The sequence below is a fragment of the Eulemur rufifrons genome, chromosome 7, assembly GCF_041146395.1.
Source record: "Eulemur rufifrons isolate Redbay chromosome 7, OSU_ERuf_1, whole genome shotgun sequence".
In the NCBI taxonomy this organism is placed as follows: domain Eukaryota; kingdom Metazoa; phylum Chordata; class Mammalia; order Primates; family Lemuridae; genus Eulemur; species Eulemur rufifrons.
Window position 1 is genome coordinate 15,215,111 of NC_090989.1, and position 13,164 is coordinate 15,228,274.

Sequence of the window (13,164 nt, forward strand, 5' to 3'; positions counted from 1 at the left end):
GGCTGACGCCACGGCACTCACTCTAGCCCAGGCAACAGAGCAAGACTCTGTCTCAAAAAATAAATAAATAAATAAATAAAAATAAAAATAAAAAAATCTACCTATCAGGTACAATGTACCCTATTTTAGTGATGGGCACACTTAAAGCCCTGACTTCAGCATTATACAATTCGTCCATGTAACAAAAACACTTGTACCCTATAAATCAATTGGAATTTTTAAAAAATAAATAAATTTTGAATAAATAAATGGAGTTGAGAAAAGAACAAAATACAAACTGGCAGTTTTGATCCACGTTTAATGAAAAAGAAGTTATACGAATAGAAATGGACATATAACATAGAGATCAATTTGGGAAAATATGGTGGTAGGTGGAACAAGGGAAAAATCATTTTCATTCTGAATTGACTTACATATTCCTATTAGTTGTCACTGACCTAAAACATCCCCTTAAATCCAAAACAAAGTAATAGTTATCATTTCACTGATGTTTTCATAGGAACACATCCAAATAATATCCAAACAAAAATTTTCCATGTCCCCTCCTCCCCCTAGAACACACAAAGGCAGAGATGTTTACTGTGAGGTAACACAGTGTAAAGAAAATGCAGCCTTATCTGTCTTTATTATAACAGCAAGTTAGCACTGGCAAATGTGCTTTGGGCACAAACATGAGTTCTGCTAATATTTTCATGAGGAAGCTTTTATGATATGCAACCATTTATTCTTAGTACAATCAATCATTGAGGGATTAAGTCTGACTGGTGAACATAAATACGTGCAGAGAAGTTTCTGACAGTTTAGATTTGAGCACATTTGAAATATTAAAGGCATGCAATTTAAAAACACACAGATGTGGGACTGCAGTGAGCATCCTCCTGGTGTGTTGCATGGCTTCACTCTGCTCAGCTCGTGACTCCTAAAGGGGTCAGTCAATATTCTATTTTTATCATTTTCTACCCTTTGATATATAGCATGGTCGTATCTTCCTAAATGAGAAAAACATATATAGCTTTGGAAAAGAATTCTGATCTCTGAAAACATATATTGGTAACAGCTTTGCATTAATGATCTCACTTAAAATAAAATATCCCTTCTCTTACGCTAGAAGCTGACAAGCATTAAACTCATTATAATGTTTGCCATGTGGGTAATACAGAGTAGCAATCAATGTGACTCACTATTCCTTTAAAATAAAAATCTTTTGGCCAGCGCAAAGCAATCACCAACCTCTTAAGTGTACACTGAATAATTTAAAGTTAGGATGAGCCCTGCCTCTTTTGATACTGTATTCTAAGTTTTTCCAGTTGTTCCACACATTGTGCCTGGGCCAACTTCAACGTCCGATTCTCCTCCGTCAGAGCTTCGAATTCCCGAACCAGCTGAGCAGCATCCACCTTCTCCTTTTCTGCCTGATCCAGCTTGGCAATGAGCTCTTTCCTAAAGATTCAGGGGACAGGGCAGGAAGAAGGACAGAATTCAATGAAAACAAATTATTCAGAAACAGCATGAGGGAAGCAGATGGTTTCATTCTGCTCTTCTAAATTTTTACCCATCTCTACTTGGCTCCAATGATTTACTTTTATTTTTCCAACTTCGCAAGATTTAGATCTTTTTATTTTATTCTAGCACCTCTAGTAGACACACCCAAAATTTTTAACATATACAAAAAAACCTCACAGGTCCTTCAATAGTCCAAAAAAGTGATCTTTGTAAGAGTACCAGAAGTTGTAAAAATTGTAACTAATTTGTGAAAAAACAAAACATCAGTTTATAATTTTTTATAATTTAAGATGTTGTATTGTCTTGTAGTTTGCCCCTTACCAAGTCTTTGTTCTCCAAATTTACTTGTTATCGTCCTTTGTTTCCTATATCCGAGTTGAACAAATCTTCACTGGGCTTCTTAGAACTAAAGAATGCCAACTCTATCCTTGCAGATATTGCAATATTTCCCACATCTTCCCCTAGTCCTTACATATATATTTCAGCCCTCATTAACAAAACAATGTGTCTGCATGTAGCGCTGGCCTGACTCTAAAATTGAGGAAGTAGGCTGAGGCTACAGGAGGAAATTTGCAGTGACAACGCCTTAAGCAAATTCAGTTCTCAGTAAATATTTGTAAATAATTCATTGATGTAAATACACATTATAAGAAGCTAAGAATCTGCAGTCCGTGTTTAGATTTAATAACCGTGACAACCAGGTCCGCTGCCTTTACAGGGTCAGTTAATCCTAAACGAGACTAGAACTAATTAAAGTCTCCTTTGCCCCACGTTTCTTCCTCCTCTGTAGGGCAAATGTTCTTCAGATACATAGTTTCCTAGATGGGCTTCCTAAAGGGAAGGCTTTGCACTGCTGGGGTTATTAATAACATTAGATGATTGTAGATAGTACCTAGGCAAAGTTTTAAGACTTTTAAATTTATTTAATATGTATTTTTAAATAGAAACCAACACATCAAACTCATAATTTCAAACATCACATACCCTAAGAGTAGGCTAATTAAAAAAAAAAAAAAATCTATGTAAATCTGATTTAAAGAAAAGTTTTGAGTAAATGATAGTGCACATATGGCATAATTCATGGAAGTTGTACCCAACTGACCAAAGCTTGGGACACACTGCCACCAGTCTCAGTTCCAAGCCCTCTTCTTGGCCTTCCCTAACCCTGCAAAGCCCCTCAGACTCTGTGGGTATGTTGTCAGGGAACAGTTTTAAACCCTTGTTTTAAAGTAGCAACAATCTTGCCTTAGTGTGTAACAAAGGCAAATATTATCTTCATTAACTTCATTCATTATTACTGTTGCCCACATCTCTAAAAGCCTCTGTTCTTCCTTCTTCCACTGATCAGATACTGATCTGATACTACATACTGCGATAAGAAGAAAGGAAAGCATATATTCCTGAAAAGCAATAATATTCCAGTTTATATTGGAAATAAGCCCATGGCCACTGGGAGCAAGGGGAAGTTTCCTGATCAAAAATAAAACCTGTTGTGTTCCAATAATCCAGAACAAGAAAATAGCCTGACCATCTCATTCAGTTAGGTCTCCAAACATTTTTTATTATATAATACTATTAGTTTAAAAAAAGAAAACTTTGAGCACAAGCCCAAACTATTTCTACATGTCTGTGTATTCATTTATAAATTATATATGCACTAACATATACCTGACAAAGCATACCCAAATATAGATATGTACCAAGATAAGATTGGATGCTAAAACTAGTGGGTGAAAGGCTAACGAGGAACAAGATATTTACATAATCTCAAAATATATTCCCACAAATTTCTTATTAATTGCAAAGCAGAAGAGTATAGAGAAATCTGGAAGAAAGTGACCAAAGTTGACATCGGTAGTAATGAGATGAATAGATGCAACATGCACTGTGAAAGACATAATATCATTTGTGTGATATTCCTGCCAAAAATGCATAATTTAAATTTAATCATGAGGAATACCAGAGAACATCAAATTGAGGAAAATTATACAAAATTGCTAGCCTGTATCTTCAGAAATGTTACATATTAAGAACTATTCCATATTTTAAAAACCTAAAGAGAAATGACAACTAAATGCAATCTGTGATTCTGGACTGGGAAAAAAATAGTTTTGAAGAATATTATTGAAAAATTGATGCAATTTGAATATGGACTATGAATGAAATAGTCAATGCTATTGTATCATTATATCAATGCTAAATTTCTTGATTTTAGTCATTATACGATAACATGGTTAAATGAGAGAATGTCCTTATTCTTAGAAAATACTCACTGAAGTGTTTAGGACAATGGAGGATGATGGTGTGTGTATGTACATATACCTGTGTACATATGCATACATACATATATTTATACACACAGATATTTAAGTATATATACACATAAATACATACATATATTTATACATATGCACATATACACACAGAGAATGTGTGTGTATGCATACGTGTGTGTGTGTGTGTGTGTGTGTGTAGGTGAGAAGGAAAGAGAACCCCAGTAATGTTCAGGGAGGAAAAATAAGGCACAACTGGAGAAAGTTTTAATAATTGGTAACTCCAGTAAAGGATATACGGGAGTTCTTTATACTACTTTTGCAACTTTATATAAGTTTGAAACTGTCAAAATAAAGTTATCCTGGAAAAAAAGGCAAAAAGTAAATCAGAATAGAAGTTCTAGTATTTTCTTCCTGCATCCAATGAACTGCCTTTTGCACCCAATTTGGTATTCACTGAGCAAAACTAGGCATTGGAAAGAAAGTGCCCCATCAGAGACAAATGGAAGGTAATCTGGAATACTGGTACGCATATACACAAAGTTCCTTTGGGCTACTACTGATCTTTGGATATTCTGTGGTGTTTAGAATAGAATAGACTACCAATAAATACCTATTGAATAAATAATTGAAGAAAAAGGCAGCTCAGTGATAAATACAGTAATTTACATTTTAAAACTAAGGAAAGAGAAACTCGATATGCTCCATTTAATTGAAAAAGTCACACAGCTAATAAGAAAGAGCCAGAAATCAAGCCTATGCTTCTAATTAAATGTTTAGAGCTCTGAGCCAAGTATAGTGTGAGCAGTAAATGTCAATAATTAAATATTGATTAGTGAAAGTATTCATGTAACTGTCTTAAAGAAATTAATAAATCAAACCTATATAAGTAAAAAAGAGAGAGAGATGCTATAAATCCTCTATCCATCAAATCATCCATTCTTGTTCTGTTTTTTTTCTTTCAAATTACGTGTGTCATATAAATAATTTAGGTGGAAATAGAGTTGCACTTTCAAACCATGGTCTGGGAGTTGACAGTACTGGGAATAACAATGGCTGTCTTCCTGCCTCCATTATCTGACCTCATTTAAAGCCATCTGTTAAGAGTTTTGGCTGGTAGAGATAATAAATCACAAAATTGCAGATTTTATGACAAAAAAAGAATGGTCAAAATTGTCTCTCCAATCTTCTCATATTGGAGAAAGTCAATAATAATTTCTCCTTTACTGGAATCAAGAAGACTCAATTGACAGGTTTGTAGATTAGTTTCGTGCATTTGGTAAGCAATTATACAGCTATTCAGTGAATACTGTCAAACTGTCTATTGTTTCCTGTCTAGAACCTATTTATGTAGACATATTTATGCTCATCCATTATTAATTCATAATTAAACTCTGGCACATCAAGCTACAGACACAATCTTACAAATAGATGATCTGAAGAACAAATCAATATTTATAATTGACTAGAACATGGTCCTGCCTTTGATTTCTCGGTTATCCTATCTATCATTCCCTTCAATGTAATGCGATATGGAGGTAGAAGACCATAGTTACAGAAATATCATTTCTGAAGCCAAAATCTGTAACCCAGCATTCCATATGATACAGTTCAATAGTCTAAAGGTCATAGCCTTGGGGTCCAACATAGATCATCTGCTGCCCCATCCTAAGCCACATGCCTGGAAAAGTTTTTAGTTGCTAAAACAAACGGGGGAAGGGAAAGTTCAAGTGACTTGGTAAAAAAGATTTTGAAACTTTGCAGAAATTAATTCCAAAATTAAGGAGATTCTTTACGTTGCAGGAGCTTGAGACATGGATTCATCATTGGGACAAATATTTCTCTGTTCTGGGAAGACCGTTTCCAAAGTTCTTGGCACTTTCAAAGTTGACTAAGGGCTTTTACTTGGAAAAGGCAAAATTCTAGACCATTTGGTCCCAGTGAGCTAAAGACTTTTGGATTATAATGCAATAAAATAATATCTTCATCCTAGGGAGAATTTTATTTTAAAACACAGATTTAGACTGTACTCTTGGTGGTTCTTGAGAGACTTATGTCCAAATACAAGCATCTGTACACAGGAGAGGAGTAGATGCCTGAAAATGACAAAAAGCATGTGAAAGTCTACGTTCGTCTTATGCAGGTGGAGGAATAATAAATGGTATTGAACTGGGATTTCCAAAGCTCAGCCTAGACTATGATGTTGAAGCCCTACAAATGAATAATGCATGAACAAACATACTTATGTCTTCTGGGAACCAAAGGGCAATATTGCGCCCTTGGAGGAGGAAGTGGGACTTGCTCTGATGCAGGGTTTCTCGACCTTGGCACAACTGATGTGTGGGTCAGACAATTCTTTGTTGTTGAGGGCTGTCTATGCTTTGGGATTGTAGGAGGTTTAGCAGCATCCTTGGCCTCTCTATTCAGTAGATGTCAGAAGCAAACTCACTCCCCCTCCCAGTTATTACAACCAAATGTGTTTGTAGATATTGCTAATGTAGGACTGAGGTGGAGAGTGGGATGGGTAGAGAATTGCCTCCTTGAGAACCACTGCTCTAAGGGAAATGGACATTCCACTTGTAAATCACCCTGAAAGGAGTTAATCCTGGGACAGGAAGAAGGTGAAAGGCAAAAGGTTTCCTCGCTCTGTTCCCCCAGAGATTGGATCGGAGCATCTTTCCTCAGCAAGGGAAACCTACTCAAAGGCACTCTCACTGAGAAGAGGTAAATATTCTGTCCCTTTCAATATGTGTTCAGGCAGACAATTAAATGGAGAGATACCTGGGAAGGACATTCCGGTTAAGTGACTGCACTGCATGTGATTAGGTGTTGTAAAAGGCCCAAATCATTGTGATTGGGGCATTAACAGAAACTGTAATCTCACAGCTTGATGAAGTCTGGGATGGTGGGATTTCACACAAAACAAAACACTAAAATGTAAGATTCCCTTTGGCTATACCTCTGCCTCGTAAGCAAGTGAAGAGCTAAGACAGTTCTTTGGCTCTTCTATTCATTCACTTAACAAGTATGTATTGAAAGCCCATTGCAAGCTAGGCACTGTCCTTTATTCTTGCTAACCAAATCCATCTTGGGAAGCACATCTCCACTGTTGGAAAATGAATTATTTTATTGCATTATTATCCAAAAGTCTTTAGCTCACTGGGACCAAATGGTCTAGAATTCTGCCTTTTCCAAGTAAAAGTCCTTAGTCAACTTTGAAAGTGCCAAGAACTATGGAAATGGTCTTCCCAGAACAGAGAAATATTTGTCCCAGTGATGAATCTATGTCTCAAGCTCCTGCAACCCAGAAGGCATCTTACCATATCAGACATCGTCGGAAAGAGAGGATAGAACTTCTCCCTCGTGTTGAACATACCCTACAAACGCTTACAGAGAAATGTCTCCATTTACTGTTTATGATAATGAAAACAATTTGGGGGGGATGAGTAAATATTTTAGAAAAGTATGCTTGGTATATAAAAGTGAGGTTTGGTTTTCAGTGTTTTATTACTTTTGAATCCTTTTTCAAAGAAAATCATACCCTGAAGGGAAGCAAATAAAACAGATAAAATTTAACCTTCTCAGTCAGGCATGGTGGCTCATGCCTGTGATCCCAGCACTTTGGGATGCTGAGGTGAGAGTATCATTTGAGACCAGGAGTTCAAGGCCAGCCTGGGCAACATAGCAAGACCCCAAATCTAGGAAAAATTTAAAAATCAGTTTGGTGTAGTGGCAGGCATCTATAGTCACAGGTACTCAGGAGGCTGAGGCAGGAGGATCACTTGAGCCTAGGAGTTTAACGCTGCAGTGAGCTGTGATCACTCCAGTGTACTCCAGCCTGAATGACAGAGCGAGACCCTTTCTCTGAGAAAAAAAAAACAAAAACTTAAGCTTCTCTAGCTGACCTTGGTACAGTCCCCTGCCTGATATCCTCTCCATCCCCAATCTTTGAGAGACTCCCCAGAACACAGTTTGAAAACCTCTGCCTTCAGGAATGTCCCAAAGAAATAAATACTTCCAGTTAAACATAAAAATCTCCTGTTATTGGAAATCTCTAAATAAATATCATGATTAAAGACAAATCAAAACTGAGCTAATTTTAGACTATGCTTTTAGAAATTACGTACATACCCTTTCACCCTCATCCTGATATGTTTCCCTGGATGGGATGTTGGTCCCCCAATCATCATTTTATGTATATTTTAACAGACATGAGAATATAGGAATCATGATGATTGTGGTAGCCCCATATGAAAACCCCCTTCTGATGTTTTGCTTGAACCCACTAAAATTATATAAAATTTTCTACCTCAATAATAAAAGACAATCCAATTCAAAAATGGGCAAAAGATGTGAATAAACACTTCTCCAGGAAGACATAGAAACGGCAAATAAGCACACAAAAAGCCGTGCAACATCATTAGCCCTCAAGGAAATGTAAATCAAAACCACAATGACATATCATTTCACATCGACTAGGGCTGGCTAGAAACAAAAAGACATAATAAGTGTTGGCAAAGATGTGGAGAAATCAGAACACTCATACACTGCTGGTGAGAGTATAAAATGGTGCAATCCCTTTGTAAACAGCCTGGCAGTTCCTCAAAAGTTTACACATTGAGTTATCATATGACCTAATGATTCTATTCGTAGGTCCACAGTCAAGAGAATCGAAAACATATGTCCACTCAAAAACCTGTACACAGATGTTTATGGCAGCATTATTCATAATAGCCAAGAAGTGCAAACAATCCAAATGTCCATTACATGATGAAAGGATAAATATTCCACACCCATACAATGGAATATTATTCAACAATAAAAAGGAATTAATACTGATGCATGGTACAACATGGGTGAACTTTCAAAAGTTATGCTAACTGAAAGAAGCTGATTGTAAAAGACCACATAGTATATGATTCCATTCATATGAAATGTCCAGAATAGGTAAATCCATAGAGATAGAAAGTAGATTCCTGGTTGCCAATGGCCAGGAGTTAAGGAACAATGTAGAGTGACTGCTTAAGGGTACAAGGTTACTTTCTGGCATAATGAAAACGTTCTAAAATTGTGGTCATGGTTGCATATCTCTGTGAATACACTGAAAACCACTGAATTTTAATAGTGAAGATATGGGATCAATCTGAGTGTCCATCAATGGGTGAATGGATAAAAAATGTGGTGTATATACACAATGGAATACTATTCAGCCACAGAAAGGAATGAAATCCTGTTATTTATTTGTGATGTCATCAGGAACCTAGAGGACATTATGTTAAGTGAAATAGCCAGGCACAGAAAGACAAATACCACACAATCTCACTTAGATGTGGTATCTAAAAAAGTTGATCTCATAGAAGTACAGAGTAGACTAGTAATTACCAAAGGTCAGGGAAGGTATGGGGGAGAAGGAGGATATAGAGAGAGGTTGGTCAATAGGTACAAAGTTACAGTTAGATAGGAGGGATAACTTCTAGTGTTCTGTTGCACAGTAGGGTGATTATAGCTACCAATGATGTATTGCATATTTCAAAATAGCTGGAAAAGAGGATTTTGAATGTTCTCAGCACAGAGGAAAGACAAGTGTTTGAGGTGATGGATATGCTAATTACCCTGATTTGATCGTTACACAATGTGTATATGTATCAAAACATCACACTGTACCCCATAAATAGGTACAAGTATTATACGTCAATTAAAAACAACATAAGACTTTTTAAGAAGTATATAATATTCTTCAACCTGACTTTTCTAAGAGTCTCTTTTTCTGACATTCTAAATCAATCTTCTAAACACCAAAGCATCCAGCACATTGTTTCATACATAGAACAGACAAGTGGTTTATCCACTGGACAAGAGAAAATACTCTATCTAGAACAAAGCAAACTTTACGGTTGATCATAGTTTAATCTTATACATTTAAAAAATTCCTTTCAAACAATCTGGTGATAGATTTCAAAAGCCATAAATTGTCTATATCTCACTTCAATAAGTTTCTATTACATACACAAAAAGCTGTATGTATTGTGTAAAAATGCTGTTACAATATTTATGGAAAAAAGCATGCTATACATCCCATGTTATTATATATGCAATTATGTAAAAATATTGGGCCAGGAGCAGTGGCTCACGCCTGTAATCCTAGCACTCTGGGAGGCTGAGGTAGGAGGACTACTTGAGCTCAGAAGTTCAAGCCCAGCCTGAGAAAGAGTGAGATCCCGTCTCTACTAAAAATAGAAAAATTAGCCGGGCATCATGGCACGCGCCTGTAGTCCCAGCTACTTGGGAGGCTGAGGCAGGAGGATCACTGGAGCCCAGGAGTTTGAGGTGCAGTGAGCCATGATGACACCACTGCACTCTACCCAGGGTGACAAAACAAAAAAACAAAACAAAAAAATTCAGATGCATAAGGTCTAGAAATAAACAGGCAAAATTATAGCAGGAATTCTTTAGAGATGTCAGAATTCTTGGTAATTTTTTAAAGCTTTCAATAAAGTTCCCCATCATACCCCCCTTTTTTTTCTTACAGTGAGAACAAAATTTTAATAAAAATCAGAACAAGCTTCTCCTGCATCATTGGTCATAAGCCAGAAGTGATTCTTTAAATTGGATTCATCCCATGCTGAGTTTATAATCCTAGAAAATGTTTGACTCTCTTTATCCATCCAATAGATATGACTTAAAATAATAGTTATGTAAACTCTTCTCATTGCTCCTTTGCACATTCTCCCAAACTTGATCCAGGGAGACCTCCTCTGGAGAAGAGGGAGAAGTTCAGTTTAGAGTTCAAACCTTAATCTGTGCCTGAAAGACTCCAATAAAAAAAAACTCCTTTTAAAAATGCCTTACTTAGCATCTCTCTTTGCATCTAGCTAATGCCAGCCAACCACCAGAGGCAACATAATCAGCCACACTTTATGAAATGATGGAGGAGAAATTCTCACCAGAATCATCAAAAAATGGAGAGTTAATTACCTGGGTCAAATTCATTTGGCCCAATTTGTCTTGCTTGAAAACAAAGACTGTTTAGGAAAAGATCTGTTACAAAATGAATTTCTGCTTCAATAAAGTCTTAATGAAAACAGTGACCACTAGCAATCCCAGAAAAACAAGTTCATTTGTATATAAATATAAGATATAACCATACTTCTCAATTTAACAGTTTATCTTAGCAGCCTTTTATTGCTGATATTGGCTCCATATTTTAAATATAGACCATACAAGTTACAAACAAAACATATATGCACAGAGGATATTACTAAAACCTGCAATCAGCCACCCTAAATCACCTTCACTCTTATTTGACCCTATTCCCAACACCTATGTCAGGTGATTAGGAAACAGAAAGATGTTAAAAGGCATTCATATCTATGGGACTATACATTTATGTATGTCAGAAAGGACATACATTTAAACGGGTAACTATGGTAACACTAGCCTACAAAACATGCCAGAAGAATCATTCCAGTGAATTTCCTTTGCTCACGAAAAGAGCTGGTCACTGATGGTTGGGGCAGGTATATGGTTTGAGCCAGTCCCCCTGCAATACTCTCATCTTATCTGTCTTAAAACCTAATGCGGAGTACCACCTAGTCCAAGACATACGATCATTAGTGAGGCTGTTGTGCCCATCCATCCCATAGTTCCAAATCCATATTCTATTTTATTTCAAGTTCCAGGAGAACCTAATTGGTTTGCCTTTCTGGACCTGAAAGATGCCCCCTTTTGCATCACTCTACATCCAGGCTCCCAATTTTTGTTTGCTTTCGAGTGGACCAATCCAGATACCCGGACAGTTCTCCCCAAGGGGTTTAGAGATAGTCCTCACCTTTTTGGAAATGCCCTGGCTAAGGAGTTATGAAAGTTGTCCCTTCTACAAGGGGCTATTCTTCAATATGTAGATGATATTCTTATCTGCAGCCCCTCCAAGGAATATCTAATGACAATACTGTTCAGGTTCTTAACTTTTTGGGCAACAGAGGATATAGGATCTCCAAAGCAAAATCTCAAATACCCTTACAACAGGTTGAGTACACAGGATACATTTTAACCCCAAGACAACATTCCCCATCCACAAAAACAAAAGAGGCCATTTCACAACTTGGCCCTCCACAAACCTGAAAAAAACTCAGGACATTTTGGGGAATGGCTGGATTTTGCAGAATTTGGATTCCCAGATTCAGTGTCATGGTAAAACCCCTATGTAACGCTTTAAAAGGACCTGATGCTGAGCCCTTAAATTGGGGGCCAGGACAACAAAAGGCCTTCCAAGACATTAAAAGGTCTCTGATATCTGCCCCTTGGGAATTCCTGACCTGAATAAGCTTTCCATTCTCTTTACCGTAGAAAGACAGGGATCACTCTGAGTGTGCTCATCCAACCTCTGGAGCAGGACCTTCAACCCACAGCCTAATTCTCTAAGCAGTTGGACTCAGTGGCCATGGGATGGCCTGGATTCTTGAGAGCAGTAGCAGCCATGACTCTATTGGTCAAAGAGGGCATTAAGTTGACCTTGGGAATGTCATTAGAGGCCAGAACTCACTACCAGGTGCAAGAGGTCTTAGAAACAAAAGGTTACCATTGGCAGGAGGATGCCTTACCAAATACCATGCCCTCCTGCTGGACTACCCAGAAATCAGTCTCAAGGTGTGCCAAAGTTTAAACCCAGCCACCCTGACACCCATGGGACCCCTCACCAACTTAACATATTCCTGTACAGAAACTATAGAACAAGTATACTCTAGCAGAACGAATTTAAAAGACACCCCGTTGGACAACTCAGATGAAACATAATATACAGAAGGCAGTAGCTTCATGCTGAATGGCATCTGGAAGGCAGAACATGCTATAGTCAGCCTTAATGGCATTGTAGAAATGGGACCTCTACCCTCCAACACTTCTGCCCAAGAGGCCGAGCTGATTGCTTGCATAAAAGCCTGAGAGTTAGGAAGGAAAAAGAGAAATACATCTACACAGACTCCAAATACATCTTCTTCATACTTCATGCCCATGCTGCTACTCAGAAAGAATGGGAATTACTAACAAAAAACAATTCCCCCATTAAATATGATTTTGAAATCCTTCAATTATTACAGGCTGTCCTGGAACCAGCCAAAGTAGCTGTAGTACACTATAGAGACCATCAAAAGGGGAAATCCACCCAAGTTAAGGGCAACAAAATAGCAGAGCAGACAGCCAAATGGGTGGCTCTCCTAGAGATGCCCAGGAAATGTGTATCAGGACCCCAAACTGTCAGCCTCTCAAGATCCCCCTCATATATTCCCTCTGAAGATGAGGAAGCCAAGTCAAGAGGTTTCAATTAGCAACAGAAGGATGGTGGATCTCTCTGGAAGGAAAAATTCTACTCTCCAGGAGCCAACAATGGGCT

At 37.5% G+C, this 13,164-nt stretch overlaps 1 protein-coding gene across 3 annotated transcripts in view; it reads right to left on the bottom strand.

The window, feature by feature from the left end:
• Positions 1-281: 281 nt before the first annotated feature.
• MAP3K7CL (MAP3K7 C-terminal like) overlaps positions 282-13,164 on the bottom strand; it is a 43,946-nt gene continuing 31,063 nt past the window's right edge. For all 3 annotated transcript variants that reach the window (XM_069472399.1, XM_069472400.1, XM_069472401.1), the window contains one exon: positions 282-1,440. In XM_069472399.1, coding sequence (XP_069328500.1) covers positions 1,260-1,440 — 181 coding nt within the window. In that variant the 3' untranslated portion in view covers positions 282-1,259. The remainder of the gene's footprint in view (positions 1,441-13,164) is intronic.